Source organism: Palaemon carinicauda, chromosome 19, assembly GCF_036898095.1.
Source record: "Palaemon carinicauda isolate YSFRI2023 chromosome 19, ASM3689809v2, whole genome shotgun sequence".
Classification (NCBI taxonomy): domain Eukaryota; kingdom Metazoa; phylum Arthropoda; class Malacostraca; order Decapoda; family Palaemonidae; genus Palaemon; species Palaemon carinicauda.
Genome location: NC_090743.1, coordinates 9102699 through 9121723, shown reverse-complemented (window position 1 = coordinate 9121723; position 19025 = coordinate 9102699). Strand labels below are relative to the sequence as shown.

At 42.3% G+C, this 19025-nt stretch overlaps 2 protein-coding genes across 4 annotated transcripts in view; both read right to left on the bottom strand.

Annotated features, from left to right (window-relative positions):
- LOC137658434 (phospholipid phosphatase 5) overlaps positions 1 to 19025 on the bottom strand; it is a 276559-nt gene that overhangs the window by 220430 nt on the left and 37104 nt on the right. For 2 of the 3 annotated variants that reach the window (XM_068393143.1, XM_068393141.1), the window contains exon 3: positions 8911 to 9007. The exons of the other annotated variant lie outside the window; for it this stretch is intronic. The gene's annotated coding sequence lies outside the window, so the exon portion shown is untranslated. The remainder of the gene's footprint in view (positions 1 to 8910; positions 9008 to 19025) is intronic. 3 annotated transcript variants of the gene reach the window in all.
- On the bottom strand, positions 3348 to 8763 carry LOC137658430 (gastrula zinc finger protein XlCGF57.1-like). Its single transcript, XM_068393136.1, has one exon. It carries the CDS (start codon positions 8312 to 8314, stop codon positions 6917 to 6919), a length of 1398 nt encoding a protein of 465 aa, XP_068249237.1. The 5' UTR covers positions 8315 to 8763; the 3' UTR covers positions 3348 to 6916.

Sequence of the window (19025 nt, the reverse complement as noted above, 5' to 3'; positions counted from 1 at the left end):
GTAGAAGCCCGGGGATTGATGGTCCCGGACTATAACCACTGCCTTCTTCTGCACAAGTAGCGACACCTCCTGGTGCAACGCTAGCCTCTTGTCCTCTTCTTTGTAGTTGGGAGAGAGGTTGATGGGAGATGTGGTCAGAGGGGGTTTGAGGCAGAATGGAATCCTGTAACCCTCCCTCAGCCAACTGACAGACTGGGCGTCTGCACCTCTCTTTTCCCAGGCTTGCCAGAAGCTCTTGAGTCTGGCTCCTACTGCTGTCTGGAGATGCGGAGAGTCAGTTTTTTCCCTTAGAGGCCCTGGAGCCTTTCCTAGACTTGCTCCTGGAAGAGTCTGGACGGGAGCTTCCTCGGCTGGGGGCTCTACCACGAAAGGGCGGTATGAACCTCGTAGCAGGAGTATCAGCCACTGGGGTGCGATAAGTCCTGGGGACTGAGGTAGCAACCTTAGACTTACGAGCCGATGAGGCTACAAGATCATGTGTGTCCTTTTGTATCAGGGCAGCAGACAATTCCTTAACCAGCTCTTCGGGGAAGAGGAACTTCGAGAGCGGAGCGAAAAGGAGTTGTGACCTTTGACAAGGTGTAATGCTGGAGGAAAGGAAGGAACAAAGCTGTTCCCTTTTCTTAAGGACCCCTGATACAAACATCGACGCAAGCTCGCCAGATCCATCTCTAATGGCTTTATCCATGCAGGACATTAATAGCATGGCAGAATCCTTGTCCGCAGGGGAGGTTTTCTTGCTGAGGGCCCCCAGGCACCAGTCTAGAAAGTTGAACATCTCAAATGCTCTAAAAACACCCTTCAGGAAGTGATCAAGGTCTGAGAAGGTCCAGCAAACCTTAGAGCGCCTCATTGCAGTTCTACGAGGCGAGTCTACCAGACTTGAGAAGTCAGCCTGGGCAGAGGCAGGTACTCCCAAGCCTGGTTCCTCTCCTGTGGCATACCAAACGCTCGCTTTAGAAGTGAGCTTAGTCGGAGGAAACATGAAAGAAGTCTTGCCAAGGTGTTGCTTAGTCTGCAGCCACTCCCCTAAGATCCTTAACGCTCTCTTAGAGGACCTTGCTAGGACTAGCTTAGTATAGGTAGACTTAGCTGGCTGCATGCCCAGCGAAAACTCAGATGGTGGAGAGCGGGGAATAGCAGAGACAAAGTGGTCTGGGTATACCTCCCTAAGCAGAGCCAAGACCTTACGAAAGTCAATAGACTGTGGAGAAGGCTTGGATTCATCCACGTCTGATGAGGGATCCAGGTGTGCCGCCTCATCATCAGACGCCTCATCACCAGAGTGTAGTGAAGAGATCGGACAGGTATGCTGAACAGCAGAGTCAGAACGAGCAGGAACAACAATATTAGTGGTTTCCTCTTCAAGAATCTGTTGAGGGAAAACCTGAGGCTCAGACTGCAAAGGCTGAACAAAAGAAGAAGCAGAAGGTAGGTGCATGGGTGGAGGAGGCTGACTCCTGGCATGAGAGGCTGAACTCAAGTGTTGCGCTTGCTGAGTGGTTGGCGGAAGCGGAGTAGCAAGTTCCTGTTCCTGCGGTGTGAGCGGAGCGCGATGAGGTAGAGGCTGCGCAGAACGTAGTAAATGTCTCGCAAGCTGAGGCTCCTGAGGCGCAAGGCTAAGGTGTTGTGGTGCTTGCCTTGTGGAGGGTTGAGCTCGCTGCAGCGAGAGCTGAGGAGACTGACTCATGGACGGGAGAGGTTGTTGTACCTCAACCGAGTGCTGCATCACTGGTGGAGCAGCAAGTGGAAGCGGAGGAAGAGAGGTATAAGCCTCTTGATCCCATTGCTGAGCGAGCGCAGGCGGAGCGAGTGCAGGCGGAGGGAGCTGTACACCACTGGGAACAGTAAACTCAGAACGTGGCTCAACATCGTACGCCTGGCAGGCGGTACTGCGGTCAGGCGGAGCGAGCGCAGGCGGAGCGAGTGCAGGCGGAGGCGGAGGCGCAACCTTCTCAGCCCGACACTCACTCATCAAGACCGAAAGCTGTGCTTGCATGGACTGCAGTAGAGACAACTTAGGGTCGGCAGACACTACGGTCTGCTGAGGCAAAGCCTGAACAGACGAGATCTGTTGCGGCAGAACCTTACTCCTCTTGGGCGGAGTACAGTCGACTGATGACTGCGGCGAGTCAGAGCTGAGCCAATGACTGCAGCCCGGTTGAGCACTCGCGGACTGGACTCTGCGTTTGAGTGGTCTAGAGACCTGAGTCCAGCGTTTCTTCCCTGACAATAGATCAGCGGACGAGTAAAAGACGGGCTCAATCGTCTGCAGGTGGGAGTGACGGTCTCTGGAAGACACGCCCGCAACCACCGAGGATACTTTTGTGCGCCGATCAAGGCCTGCCGAACCCTTTTGCCCTTCGACATTGCTTCTCCCCTGGGCTTGGGAGCTTGCAAGAGGTCCCGGACTGGGAGAACGACTGACACGCACAGAAGTATCCTCACGCACCACACTGACACTGACACTAGCACTTGGCACTGCACTGACACTAGCACTCGTCACAGCACTGGCACTAATCCCACCCACTGCACTCTTGACCTTAAGCTCCTTGACTTCGGCCATAAGAGACTTATGATCACTTACCACTGACTCTACTTTATCGCCTAAGGCCTGAATAGCACGCAACACAACAGACATATCAGGCTGAGGGCAAATAGTAGGTTCGGGGGTAGCCACTACAGGGGTAGGAACAGGTAGGGGATCATGAGGTGAGGAAAAAAGTGAAGAGTGAGAAGAACTCCTCCTAACTCTACCTTTCTCTAACTTAGTTGAATATTTCAAAAGACGGACAAAATCAAGTTCCGAAAGTCCGGCGCATTCCTCACATCGATTTTCTAACTGACAGGGCCTATCCCTACATTCAGAACAAACGGTGTGAGGATCTACCGAGGCCTTCGGAATACGCCTATTACAAGACCTACATCGCCTATGGGTGGGGCCTTGCGAAATGTCAGACATCTTGAATCCAAAGAGTTAGCCAAGTGGGGTTCCAAAATCAAGCAAAAGATCGTTAACCGTTTATCAGGACTATATAAAAGCTATCTAAGCTAATATAAGAAGGTTTCTAGTAAAGCGACAGCCGAAATCTGAGAGAATACTTCACCAAAAGCCGTGAAAATACTCGAAGATCATAAGCGTATCCCAGAACGTCTTGCCGGAAGCACGACAGAGGAAAAATTGAGGAGGTGTCAACAAGAAGTACTATAGTACCTGGCCACAGGTGGCGCTGGTAAGTACACCCCCTTCTAGTATTGTGATAGCTGGCGTATCCCTCCATAGAATTCTGTCGGGCAACGGAGTTGACAGCTACATGATTATCGGGTAAGTTTAATATTGAAAAATAGAATGCATCATAAGTTTGTTATCTATACTGATTCAAGAAGTTCCACAAAAGCCCTAAAAGGTTACATACGTAAGAACCAACTAGTATATATTACAAATTAAAGAGCTCTTTAACCAATATTATTTCCATGGGGTAAATGTTGAAATGTGTTGAATTCCTGCTCCATGCTGTTGAAAAAATATCAGGCCAACACTGTTATCACCAGCATCATGCCAATGGTGAAAAGTTAGTGCATATATGGACACGAGCATCGGCAACTGGTAGCACCAGCCTCTTTGAGCATCAAGGCCAGCAAACACCGGTTCCTGCCAATGCCAGGAAGGACTAATACCTGGTGTTGTCTGTACTACAGTACTTAGCTCTTGCAAAGGCAAAATGGAGTGACAATACATCAATTTATGCAGCCACAGGTGTGAAAATACTCCCTCTTTTCTGTCTATAGCAACAACAACATAATAGCTGAAAGGGACAGAAGTGCAGCCAGAGTTCTAATGGCAGTTGCAGCAAGTGCAATGACATAAAATACAGCATCATGCTCAGCAAGAACTATAACATCAGAATCAACACGAAATAGCAGCAGCTATTGCAACAAAGTGTAGCAAATATCATGGAAATGAATTGAACGAGATGCAGCAATTTGAGGATATAAGGTGTCTCAACCCTATGATGTCAGCAGGTATGAAATTGTATTTGTATTGGAAAGAGCTATAGCATCAAATGCTGATTGAGATGGAAAGACTGGTAGGAGTAAATCATTCTTTTTTTTTTTTTCTCATATCAGTGATGAAGGCTGTAGCAACTAAAGCTGATACCACACAAACTACAACTGCAAGTGTAAAAAGAGCGCTAGCTAATGTGCAGTTCTGTACCAGTCCAGCCCCTAATTTGGTCCCTGTCTTTTCTATCACCACCTCTTCTTTAAGTCTCAAGTACAACATCAGTTTTGGTCTGAAAATCTCTGCCATGCATTTCATTTCTCTCTGGCAATCAACTATACCAATTTGTTCTTATTTCTATGCAAACACAGTCTACACAGCAGTTTGAATGGTTCCCTTTAGAGCATATACAGGTGCATTTAGTCAATGCTGGACCTTTTCTACAACAACTAAAACATTTAGTTCAAGTTTTTAGATCAGCTCAAATAACTGCATTCATATGGATCCAACAACTTCCTGCCCTCAAAAGCATTTGTAATTTGAGGAATCACATATTGAAACATTTTGGCAACAATAGGCCTAGAAATGTGAAGACTCTTCTAAGGTTTCTTTTGGAATTGTGATCCCTAAGAGCTTTTACAAAAAGTCATCACTTCAGGCAACCAGGACACCTCTCAGCCACATTGTATCACTTTTTTTGAGGATTCAAACACTGTTTATAGATTAAGGTTATTTGATCAAGAGTGTCCCTCCCATATGGTTCTCTCCTTATTCTTCACAGGAACAAATTTCTCTCCTTTTGGCTGAGGCAGAATACTTTTACTCCACTTACTGTCACCTTCGAGGATTTCCCTTCTCAAGATCCATGGAATCTTTAGGATGTGCCAACTTAAGTTCGCACTTTAAACAATAAAGTACTTTTCAGCAGATTGAGCTAGTATTTTAAAAACTTGGCTTGCTTGACCATCAGAAACTTAGTGGGGCTGTTTTTGGGGTTCTCAATTTCAAAACAAGGCTTTTGTTTAACTCTGATCATCCTGACTCCATTTCACTTTAGATTTTCAGGTTTATTTATGCCTTTCTTTTTCTAAAGATTTTTCTAGCTTTACATTCTTTTATAAATTACCAAAGTATCAGCACCCCCAACGAACCGGCCACCATCTCAGTTATTATGCAGGTTAAGTTAAAGTATTGGGTTTGTGATGAAACAAATATAATCTTTAATAGAAACAGAATTTTTTCAATTATCAACCAAGCCAAACTACTTATCACAAAAAAATAAGAATACACTCAGAATAATCCAGTTATCTTTCTGATGTATAAAGAATAATATCATCCACTAGCCTTTTTCTTCTTATATTGAACTGGTGTGCCTGAGACAATAGCACAATGCATTAATATAATTGGTCAAAATAATAGGTTTGTATTGAAAAAAATAGATAGCTTAATAAACCGCACATTTACAAAATAAAAAAGATAAATGAGATAATTTATATGGAACCCATATATATTGTGTAGTGGTATATTATTACCTTATACATGTACTGGATTTACAGGTGAAAGAATTCTAAAATGTTTGAATGATTGCATATACATTATGCTTCATTGATCATATTGGGATTTTCTTTATAATTGACCTTATATGGTTCTTTGCAGATGAAAATGAAGGCTTATCGCACTATCCTTTTAATTGTCAACTGAAACAACTTTGGCCTTTCACTTTTCCTATATTCCTTTAGATCTCTTCCTACCTGTCTCTCAAACTTCTTTAACTTTACCTTGCTCCAAATTTCACCTCTCATTCACAAAAAACAACCTAGTGAGCTTCAGAAGACTATCCAAGTAACTCATTGGTCCTGTTAAACTCTATAATACCGTTGTACTGGCTTAAGATCAAACAAAACTATTCTACTAAAACCCTACATTTCTGAGGGAAATCTAATAAGAGTTCCCTATGATATAAGCTTTTATTTTATACAATCCTTAACTATGTCAGGGGATTGCTCTTTCTTGAACAACCTATCACAAGCAATCTCATTACAATGACTGTTACTTCCAATTTGAAGGAGACAATGTTTTTTAAGGATTATCTAAAATAAGTTGTATCATTGTAGGAAGCAAAGGGTGTTCCAAACTTTAAATAAAGTCGAAAATGTTAACAAAAGCAAGTTACTGTATAAGGTATTAAAGAAGCTGGAAAAGCAGAATGGCGTGAAAACAACTCTTGACCCCTTGTTCTCTCTTCCATTCTCTTAACAGAAGTCAATCTCTGCTTTAGCCTGCATACCTTTAGAGCTAAGATTTATGTTAACATTGCAAAAGACCAAACTAACAACATTTAACGAGTAACTTGCACCTGCAAGTCTTCATCCCCCCAATAAGAATAACCCATGAAATTTACAATTAACACCAGTTGTACACAATAACAAAGATATCAATCACAGTAAACCTCAAAGTACTTCAGCTCAACTTTTATTTTGCTTGAAAATGTACCACAGCAGGCAAAAAAATTCACAAAATTCCTGAAATATATATAACCACCCTAACATCAAATTCTGAATGTATATAACACAATTCATTAAATTTCAGGCAATAGCTGCAATTATATTAGTACAGTGATGTATTTTTCAAGCAATATCTGTAATATAAAATGCCTTACTAATATCAGTTCATTCTCATTCAAGTGGTTACTTATAAATTGTGAGCATATTCATACTATACTGTACCTCAAGATAAACTAAACAAAATTAGCTAACCTCAGATGCATACAAGAATTTTATTTAATTTTCATGTTGCCTTTTGTATACGTTATATATTCATCACTGATTATCCCTAAATCACATTCTTATAAACACCCTCTTGACTCCTTAAGTAAATTTTCTCCATAACCATCGAATAAATACTGAATTTTCTTTATATAGGAATTTTGTGAATTTTCATATGCTTTTTGAGGGCTCCTCTTTCACTACACATCTTACCACATTCGGAACATGCAAATGGTTTCTCTCCCGTGTGAACTTTCATATGATTTTTGAGATTTCCACTCTGACTAAAAGTCCTCCCACACTCGGAGCAAATGAAGGGTTTCTCTCCAGTGTGTATTCTGATGTGTTTCTTGAGAGTCGATCTCTCACTAAATGTTTTCCCACAATCATTACATATAAATGGTCTTTCGCCTGTGTGAATTCTCATGTGATTCTTAAGACTTCCACTTTCACTAAATGACCTTCCACATTCAATACATTCATAAGGTTTTTCTCCCAAATGAATTTTCATGTGATTCTTCAGCGTACCACTTTGATTAAAGGATTTTCCACAATGGTTACATCTAAACGGTCTTTCTCCTGTGTGAATTCGCATGTGAACTGTGAGTTTTCCTCTATCACTGAAAGCCCTTCCACATTCTGTGCATTCATATAACTTCTCACCTGTGTGTGTTCTCATGTGCTCATTCAGGTGAGCTCCTCGGAAAAAGGATTTGCCACACTCCTTACAAGGAAAGGGTCTCTCTCCAGTGTGAATTTTCATGTGATTCTTAAGATTCCCATTTTGACTAAAAGTCTTTCCACATTCCTTGCAAACAAATGGTCTCTCACCAGTATGAATTCTCATGTGGTCTTTAAGGTGTTCTTCTCGCTGAAATGACTTATCACATTGCCGGCAAGTGTGTGGTCTATGACCAGCATGAATTTTCAGGTGATTTCTAAGTGTCACACTTGAATTAAATGTTTTTCCACATTCAGTACACAGAAACCCTCTTTCACCCGTATGAATTCTAACGTGATTTTCCAGGGTTTCCTTTGAATTAAATACCTCTCCACATACGCTACATGTGTAAGACCTATCCCCAGTATGAATTCTCATATGCATCTGCAGAGTATCATTCAAAAGAAAACCTTTACCACATTCTCGGCAAGTAAAAGGTTTCTCCCTTATGTGAACCTTCAAGTGCATTAAGAGGATCTCTTCGTCTGGAAATGTGTTTGCACAGATATCACATGTCAAAGGTTTGTCACTTTTTCCAGTCACCTGTGAACAATTTCCTTCGTCCACACTTTTCTCATGAAAATAACCTGAATTTTCATTTTGTTCAACACATACATTTCCCATTTCATTAACACTAGAATCACAATTTTCTGGTTCCATTTTCACATCGACTGTTTCTGGTTCCTTCTTTTCGTCGATTGTTGCAATGCAGAATTTACTACAATCAACAAACTCTGACATATAAACATCTTCCACATCCTTGTTCTCTTGCTTGATTGTGTACGATAAAGGGTTTATGTCATCACTATCTACATCTGAATTCATTTTCACTGTTGTTGTTTGTTCAAATAAATATTCTGCAAGTTCTTAGGATCTCAACTCCCCAGAGTAAACAGAAAGTAATGAAATTCACATCAAGGAAAATAACGGTTCCTTAATAATTTCTTTTAACATTTCACGAAATAGTAAGTTCATTTTAGTATCATGGCTTGATATTCTTACTACTTTTCATCCAGCAAAATTAAAGACAATAGTCAAGTAAATTTTGTACCACTACAACTTTAATCTCAACAGATTTTTATTCAAGGCTAACTAGGACAGAAGGCATTTTCATAACCATTATTCTACATTGGATCAACTTGTCTATACAGTAGTACCCTATCATGTATTTATGAAAAGAATAAAAGTTACTTTATAGCCTTGGAAATAAACTAGAACTTCCAATAAAAAAATATCAGAAACTCTCCTTATTGAGAAAAAAAAAATAGTTAGAAATAAACTAGAACTTTCAATAACATAAATATAAAAAAATACTCTCCTTATTAAGAATAAAAATTAACTTCAAATCAGGAGATACGAAGGATCAAAATAATAACTGATAAAGTTCAAATTCATAAAATTCAGCATGTTACATAGCTAACCTTAAAACTGTAGATAAAGGTTTCCTTATGATTATAATAAATAGAAAAATCTTGAAGATAAATCACAGGTAGTTTATTCGACTCCCAAGGTTTTATCCTGAAAAGGGGATATATATTTAAGCTCATTTATCATTTTCTTATGGATGGTTAAAATATTTACTCACATAGGAAATATGTTATTTTGATAATAAAATAAATTTTTGAATATACTTACCCGGTGATTATATAGCTGCAACTCTGTTGCCCGACAGACAACTCTACGGTAAAAACTCGCCAGCGATCACTACACAGGTTGCGGGTGTGCCCAACAGCGCCATCTGTCGTCCAGATACCCAGTACTCAATGTAAACAAAGACTCAATTTTCTCCTCGTCCCACTGCGTCTCTATTGGGGAGGAAGGGAGGGTCCTTTAATTTATAATCACCGGGTAAGTATATTCAAAAATTTATTTTATTATCAAAATAACATTTTTCAATATTTAACTTAGCCGGTGATTATATAGCTGATTCACACCCAGGGGGGTGGGTAGAGACCAGCAATATATGTTTACACTTTTATGAGCTAAGAGTTTTTATTTCATTTTAGAAGTTATCAAAATAACAAAAACAAAATAAATAGGTACCTGGTAAGGAAGTCGACTTGAACAATTACTCTGCCTTTTAAGTACGTCTTCCTTACGGAGCCTCGCGATCCTCTTAGGATGCTGATCGACCCCTAGGATCTGAAGTATCAAGGGTTGCAACCCATACAACAGGACCTCATCAAAACCCCTAATCTAGGCGCTCTCAAGAAATGACTTTGACCACCCGCCAAATCAACCAGGATGCGAAAGGCTTCTTAGCCTTCCGGACAACCCAAAAAACAACAATAAAAACATTTCAAGAGAAAGATTAAAAGGGTATGGAATTAGGGAATTGTAGTGGTTGAGCCCTCAACCACTACTGCACTCGCTGCTACGAATGGTCCCAGTGTGTAGCAGTTCTTGTAAAGAGACTGGACATCTTTCAAGTAAAATGACGCGAACACTGACTTGCTTCTCCAATAGGTTGCGTCCATTATACTTTGCAGAGATATATTTTGCTTAAAGGCCACGGAAGTTGTTACAGCTCTAACTTCGTGCGTCTCCACCTTAAGCAAAGTTCGGTCTTCCTCACTCAGATGTGAATGAGCTTCTCGTATTAACAATCTGATAAAGTCTGACCAAGCATTCTTTGACAAAGGCAAGGATGGTTTCTTAACTGAACACCATAAAACTTCAGATTGGCCTTGTAAAGGTTTAGTACGCTTTAAATAGAACTTAAGAGCTCTAACAGGGCATAAGACTCTTTCTAGTTCATTGCCTACGATCTCCGATAAGCTGGGGATATCGAAAGATTTAGGCCAAGGCCGAGAAGGCAGCTCATTTTTGGCTAGAAAACCAAGTTGTAGCGAACAAGTGGCTTTTTCTGACGAAAATCCGATGTTCTTGCTGAAGGCATGAATCTCACTGACTCTTTTAGCCGAGGCTAAGCATACCAGGAAAAGAGTCTTAAGAGTGAGATCTTTCAGGGAGGCTGATTGTAACGGCTCCAACCTGTCTGACATGAAGAATCTTAGTACCACGTCTAAATTCCATCCAGGGGTAGCCAAACGACGCTCCTTGGTGGTCTCAAAAGACTTAAGGAGGTCTTGCAGATCTTTATGTTTGGAAAGATCTAAGCCTCTATGCCGGAAGACCGATGCCAACATGCTTCTGTAGCCCTTGATAGTGGGAGCTGAAAGGGATCGTCCTTTTCTCAGGTATAAGAGAAAAACAGCTATTTGAGCTACAGAGGTACTGGTCGAGGATACAGAAACTGACTTGCACCAGTCTCGGAAGACTTCCCACTTCGATTGGTAGACTCTAATGGAAGAAGCTCTCCTTGCTCTAGCAATCGCACTGGCTGCTTCCTTCGAAAAGCCTCTAGCTCTCGAGAGTCTTTCGATAGTCTGAAGGCAGTCAGACGAAGAGCGTGGAGGCTTTGGAGTACCTTCTTTACGTGTGGCTGACGTAGAAGGTCTACCCTTAGAGGAAGACTACTGGGAACGTCTACTAACCATCGAAGTATCTCGGTGAACCATTCTCTCGCGGGCCAGAGGGAAGCAACTAACGTCAACCTTGTCCCTTCGTGAGAGGCGAACTTCTGCAGTACCTTGTTGACAATCTTGAACGGTGGGAATGCGTAGAGATCCAGATGTGACCAATCTAGGAGGAAAGCATCTATATGTATTGCTGCTGGGTCCGGGACTGGAGAGCAATAGATTGGAAGCCTCTTGGTCAGCGAGGTTGCAAAGAGATCTATGGATGGTTTTACCCCAAGTGGCCCAAAGTCTCTTGCACACATCCTTGTGGAGGGTCCATTCGGTTGGAATTACTTGCCCTTTCCGACTGAGACAATCTGCTATGACGTTCAAGTCGCCTTGGATGAACCTCGTTACTAGGGAGATGTCTTGACCTTTTGACCAGATGAGCAGGTCCCTTGCGATCTCGTACAACGTCAGTGAGTGGGTACCTCCTTGTTTGGAGATGTACGCCAAGGCCGTGGTGATGTCCGAGTTAACTTCCACCACTTTGCCTCGAAGGAGAGACTTGAAGCTTTTCAAGGCCAGATGTACTGCCAACAGCTCCTTGCAGTTGATATGCATGCTCCTCTGACTCGAGTTCCACAGTCCTGAGCATTCCCGACCGTCTAGTGTCGCGCCCCAGCCCACGTCCGATGCGTCCGAGAAGAGAACGTGGTTGGGAGTCTGAACAGTCAGGGGAAGACCCTCTCTTAGGTTGATATTGTCCTTCCACCAAGTCAGACAAGACTTTATCTTTTCGGAAACCGGGATCGAGACCGCTTCTAGCGTCTTGTCCTTTTTCCAGTGAAAAGCTAGATGGTATTGAAGAGGACGGAGGTGTAGTCTTCCTAGTGACACAAATTGTTCCACAGATGACAGCGTCCCTACCAGACTCATCCACAGCCTGACTGAGCAGCGTTCCTTCTTCAGCATCTTCTGGATGGATAGCAGGGCTTGATCTATTCTGGGGGCTGATCGTCTTGTCGTTCAGCAACGTCCTCATCAGAGGGTTCCTCATCCGAAAACTGATGAGGAAACGGCAACGGAGTGGGCAACATCTGGCTCGCTGAGTCCGGTCGCACTGGTGGATGCGTGACGGAGCCGGACGCAACATCATGGAACTGCTGCACAGTCTGTGAACTGTCAACAACCATGGGTGCGCGAGGAAGCACAGCGTCAACCCGAGACTGTCTAGACCGTCTGGGTTGTGCAGTCAACACCCTACCGGGTTGCTGAGGTTGACGCACTGCGTCAAAACAAGTCACCTCTGCTGGTTGTTGAACGTCCTGAACGTCAACAACCACCTCCGAGCGTCGCTTAACGTCAACGTGCGGCTGGCAACCCACACTGGGTCGCATCGGTGGAGGAACCACCTCAACTGGCAGACGCGAGTAGGTTACCTCAGCGTCAACAGGGCGCACAACCGACCGGTTGGAAGGTTGTTGGCCAGAAGGTTCGGTAGCAACCTTCTCCGCATTAAAGTCCTCTATCAAGGACGCAAGCTTGGACTGCATGTCTTGCAGCAAAGCCCATTTAGGGTCTACGGGAGCAGGTGTGGCAACAGACGGGGTTAGCGACTGAGGCGGTACCGCTTACCATCCCTGAAAGCCTTGTTATGCATGACATAATTGTACAGCAAAACTTCAAAGGCTCGAAAACAGCTGTGAAGTTGACCTGTAAACAACTTGGAGCGTCTCCTGGCCAGGCGCCAGGGAGAGTCTACGAGAATTGAGAAGTCTATCTGGGCAGAGGCATGAACTCCCAAGCCGAGAACTTCTCTCGTGTCATATCAGACTCTCGCTCTATAAACCAGTTTAAAAGATGGGAAAGCAAAGGCTGTATCCCCCAAACTCCTCCTGGTGAAAAACTAGTCGCCTAGCCAACGTAAAGCTCTCTAGGAGAGCGAGAGAGCACTAGCTTAAAAACAACGGCTTCGAAGTAGCTAGGCCTAGTGTAAGCTCTGACGTTTAGGCGAACGAGGAGCAGCAGTTACAAAAAGATCCGGACAAAGATCCTTAAAAAAATCATCATGATTTAATTAAAGTCCATAGGAGGCTAAGCAGCTTAAGGCTCCTCTCCATCTGACAGAGTCCTCAAGGGAATATCAGTAGGAGGGGGAACAGCAACTTCCTCATCTACAGGAACCTTGTCCGATAAAAGCTGAGTCTCAAGCAAGGGAGAGACCTACCGTGGTGGCAATGCTTTACAAGCAGAGTCCACACTCACTGGTGCATTAGTAGCGGACCAGAACGCAACGTCATGTAACTGCTTGACAGTCTGTGAACTGTCAACAACTGAACTGTCAACCACAACAGGTGCGTGAGGACGCACAGCATCCACTCGAGACTGCTTTGACTGCCTAGACTGAGCAGTCAAAACAACTCTAGAATGCGGAGGTTGACGCACAGCGTCAAAACAAGTCAACTCCGATTGTTAGTGAACGTCTTGAACGTCAACAGGAGCATCAGCAAGTGGCCTAACGTCCAAATGCGGCTGAAAAACCACACGAGACCGCATCGAGTGTGGTTCTAAACAACCTGACTGACGTGACTAAGCTACGCCAACGTCAACAGTAAGCACAAAGGAACGTTAGGTTGGCTGAAAGCCAGGATATCGATGAGATAAACGGCTAGACTCAACGGACTAATCGGCAGAATAGTCTTCCATAAGGGAGGCAAGCATATACTGCATGTCTTGCCATACAACCCATTAAGGATCAACGGAAATGGTTGTGGTAAGAGACGAGGGTAACGTCTGTGACCGCAACACTTTGCCAACAAAAAAAAAAAAGACTCGGAGTCTGTGTTACGCTTTTGTTAGGCGGCGAGCAGTTATCCGATGACTGCATAGGGTCAGAGCTGTCCTAATGGTTGTAACCAGGACGCTGGACCTGTCCTGAAAGGACTGACTTTCGCTTAAGGGCTTCGAAACCTTGTGACAGGTTTCTTATGCGAAAAGCCTTCGGATGACGAGGAGAAACAACGTCTCTCTCGTCTTATGGTAGGGGAGATCTTGGTAAGATACACCCGATACCATAGAGGGAAAACGTCTGTTCGTTGATCAAGGCCTCTCGAACCCATAAGTCGTTTGACATTACTTCTCCCCTGGGCTTGGGAGCATGCAAGAGGTCCCGGACTAGGTGAACGACAGGCACGAACAGACGAACCCTCGGACGCAACACTGTAACACTTTGCGCATATCACTTTATCACTTCGATTTTCTGTTTTGCACTTATTTCACTGAAATCGCAACTTTTACTGATTTCTACCTGAAACACGCAATTCTACCCTTCATTAAAAGGTAGTAATTGCGAAATCAGTCGTATAATGCAAGCTCATTAATACCAGCAAAAAACAGAAAACATATTTTAAGATAAAAAAATCAGTGGCTGGGAAAGAGACTAAACACTAGTTCATATAACTACGTTTTCAATCTCTCACCGCACATAGCCTGGGGACGAGAATAAAAAACTAAAAACGTTTTATCCTTCCTCCCCGTACAGTGACTAGGGACGAGAGTAACTCGAGAACAACGTTACCCGCTTGAACGGAACGTTTTCTCTCCTCTCTCTCCCTCCGTCTCTATCTCTCTCTCTCTTTCTCTCTTGATTTCGCACCTAAGAGAAGAGCCCAATTATATTTCGTCAAAAAAACATGTTATTTGACTAAAGGAAAAAACTGAAAGGTTTTTCAAATAAAAAGTTCCTTTAAAATAGAATTTAAAACATTTAAGCTAAGAAAGAATGAACAAAACGTCAGAATCGATTTACTCTTACTGCAAAGTGAAACCGTGATACACTCTCTCTCTATCGTAACGATAGAGCGCATGTTGAACGTCCTGAACGTCAACAACTGCGTAGCATAAATAAACTAAACGTTAGTTCATCTTTGAAAACAGTACGAAGACTATCAAAGAAATTCTTTCATAAAATATTACATTTAAAAAGTTTTAAATCCTTAGCTCTTTAAAAGCTAATTACGATATAAAGGGCTCAACGTTGATTAACTTCGGTTTCCAAGTTAGGACCGCCTACTCTCAGGAAAGGTCTATATAAACAAAACATTAAAATTATTTTTATATGTTTATAATAAATGGAAAGTTAATCGTAGAGGCCTAATAAAGGCGGAGAGATATAAAATATATAGAGGAAAATCTATAACGTGATAAGATAATTACTAAAAGCCTAAACACACTTCCGTCTAAGGGAAGGGTCGGCCATTTAAAAGTGAAAGAAAGTCCATACTCTCTTTGTCACCATAATTAAATCTATCCAAAACGAGTTCAAGATTTAAGATGAAGATAAAACACCTGCATAGCGAAAGCTCAAAACTAGAATAAAGTACTTCACCAATTAGTTGTGAAAAAACTCCAGTTTAGCAACAGCGAGTAAGTACGTCTTGTCGATAGCTCGACAGAGAGAAAATTGAGTCTTTGTTTACATTGAGTACTGGGTATCTGGACGACAGATGGCACTGTTGGGCACACCCGCAACCTGTGTAGTGATCGCTGGCGAGTTTTTACCGTAGAGTTGTCTGTCGGGCAACAGAGTTGCAGCTATATAATCACAGGCTAAGTTAAATATTGAAAAATTTATAATTCAATAGTATCAAATTTAATTCTGTACACATATACACAAGTATAAAAAAATAAGTACAGTACTTTGCAATCAATGTGACATCTATGGAACGTAAACAAAAATCACATTTTTAAATGTATTTTTTCTAATTACACAAACCTGAGACCTTTAATGGAGATTATAGCTTCAATGAAGCTGAAATTGGCCGTTAAACTCTTCAACAAAGTAAATATAGTTGCCTGCCAGGTAGCGGGTAAGCCCTGGTCACCCAAAAGGAAGAGCTACCTTTACTTTGAGCTTTGGCCTTGAATTTGCGGGTGTAACTCAATGGTCTCAGGTTTGTTTAGTTACAAAAAATAACTAATCTAAAAATATTTTATTTGTTCCTCACGAAATACAAACCATTGACCTTTAATAGGAGATTTATCAAATGAGCGAAGAAGTTTCTATAACCAAACTGGCTGATTAACTAACTGGGAAAATGTCTATGTACTTTGGTCCTGTATGACAGAAAACATCATGACTCGTGATAACCTCTTAATTGTCTGAGCATGAAGATATTGCAGGTGTTAGGCTGGGTCTCTACCAGGAAATGGCAGACTATCTCTGAAGCATCTAAATCACTATGGATAGGCATGTCTGAAAGTATAGGCTTATATGAGAAATAGGTGTGCATACAGTCTATCCATCCTTCCCTTCGAACAGGAGGATAGGGGGAGAGACTTGGATACATAATAAATTGTAAGTTCAATGTAGTCTGTTGAATAGCTTACCTGCATCTAGCATCCAGTCCAGCTCCATAACAGCATGACTGTTGTACAATGAGGAAGGGGAAGATGAAATGAAAAATGACCAGACATCTTTACCTTTCATTCTAAACTTACGTTGCAACTGCTATTTAAGATGAAAAACTTCTTGTCCTGTCAGGGAGCTAGGCTTGCTACACAAACTGCTAAGTAGCTACCACAGGTCACAAGGTAAAAGTATCGAAGGATTTGTGGGTACACTCCCGCAGGTAGTAGGCAGTAAAGGTTGTCTGGACCTTCCAGAATCCTGCCTTCAGTACTTGTGTCACACAGAGATTTTTCTTGAAGCCTTGGGTAATTTTGTGAGCCCAGGCTATAAACAGTTCACTTGTAGATTAGCCTGAATCAGGGTAGGCACGTCTGATTGCCTCCCAAAACTAGAAACTTTTCTTGGTTATCGGCTTTATCACCCTACCAGAGAGGAGGAACAGCCTCCGGTGCTCTGGTCTGAAGCACTGAGTTCTCTTAAGGTAGCACCCTCACAGGACATAGAAGAGGGACATTCAGGTCGAATCTCACGTGGAAGATAGGTCTTCTCCATACTCCTGACAAGTACAGATGATTCTCACAAGGAAATATCCAATCCTCAGTCTCAGTGCCTGATTTATGGCGAACAATACCCTTTAAGCGTTGATACTAAGAGGTGTATTTTCTTTCGTAGGTAAGCTAAAAAATCTGCCACCAGTGGAATAGAGACTCCGAGGAGAAATATTACTTTGACAGTACTAACCAGAGAAGATGGCCTACTTTGCTTGATACACGTAACTGGAGGATTTCCTGGGTGATAGAGACAAGTCTCGTGCTGTCTCGCTCGAAAAGCCGCTCTCTCAAAGGCGGTACTGTATTAGATAACCTCCATCTTTGAAGTAATAGGGAATCTGATGATTTGTGGAACCTCTGCAGGTGGGGCTGACGGAGCAGGTTGTGCCAGTGAGGAATCTCTCTCGGAACCTCTGCTAGTAGATACAGAAGGGCCAGGTACTATTCTGCTTGAGGCCATTTCAGGGCTACTAGCAACAACTTGAGGTCTTTGAATGAAAGTACTTTCTTAAAGGGCAGAAAAGCATAGATAATGAGGCCATCCAATGGGTGCTGGAATGTCCTTCTATGCTGCTGCCGGATCTGGCACTGGCAGTTTTCTGTTGAGGCTTGTGGCGAACATGACGATTGTGGGGAACCTAACAAAGTCAGGAGTTTTGTAGCTGCTTGGGGATGTAAAGACCATTCTGGCCCAATTATCTGACCCTTCAACCTCAACATGTTCACTTTGATTTTCCTTTTGCCCACAATGAATTAAGCTGAAAGGACTAATGCGTTGTGGATTGTCCAATCGTGTGCTGCCACCGCTATCTGACAAAGCCTCTGTGATATGCCTCCTTTTCTGTTGAAGTATGCCACTACAGTTGTGCTGTTGTTCATCAATGCAACCGAATGACTGACTAAAAGAACTTGGAAATGCTGAAGCACCAGACAGGATGCCCATAACTCCCGCACACACATGTGAAGAGTTTTAACCTCTCATGCCCATTAACTTAATGTCAGATGGCTCATGAGATGGACCCCCACCCCCTCTTTGACAAATCAGCAAACAAAAGATCTGGAGGGGAGCATCCTAAGGGAGAGCCCTGAAACAGGTTCTCCTCCTTTAGCCACCAAATCAAATCAAGTTTGGTGTCTTGCTCTACTGGTATCAAGGTACGGGGAGAGTATGCACTTTGGGACCAGTGCCTTTATAGGCATCGTTATACTGATCGTAGATGGAGTACAGTATACCGGAGGAATCAGTTTCTCTAATTATGTCAAATGACCCAAAAGTTGTTTCTACAGTGAACCCTCGCTACTTCGCGGTTCGACCATCGCGGATTCACCACTTCGCGGATTTTTTCCATAACCCATATATATACAGTAATATATATATATATATATATGTATGCATGTATTTATGTATATATGTAGGTATGTATATGTGTATACATATAAATATATATATATATATATATATATATATATACACACACACACACACACACACATATATATATATATATATATATATATATATATATATATATATATATATATATATATATATATATATATATCTAAAGTAGGAAGATGTGATGTAGTTCTAAGGGAAAAGTATGGGAAATATGTCTGGGTAATAAGCAAAGCTCTACCTCCAGTTTGTTTCTTCATTATGATCAGAGATAAACGTAAACAAAACATTGGTTGCCATTTTTTATCGTGCTTTTTAGCGTGTTTAGGAAACGCATGATATAAAATCGCCTTTAATATTTGTGCCTGTTTTAGTTTAGGGTACTGTAGTACATGCATTAAGTGTTCTGTACATTAAAGGGTAGTTTGTTAACAGTACTACGTACAAGGGAAGGTTTTAAAAGTCTGAATATACATGTTGAATAAATAGGTAAATATGGTGTCACTACTTCGCGGATTTTCACCTATCGCGGCCGCATCTGGAACCTATCTACCGCGATAAACGAGGGTTCACTGTATTGTTATGCTGATAGCTGTGACTGATGAAGAAAAGGCTGAGTTACCTTCTTGAATCTATTTACCACATCCTTGGATGAAAAGACCCATCTTGCTACAGTATCTATGTACATACCCCGGTAGATCATTCTTTGCTTTGG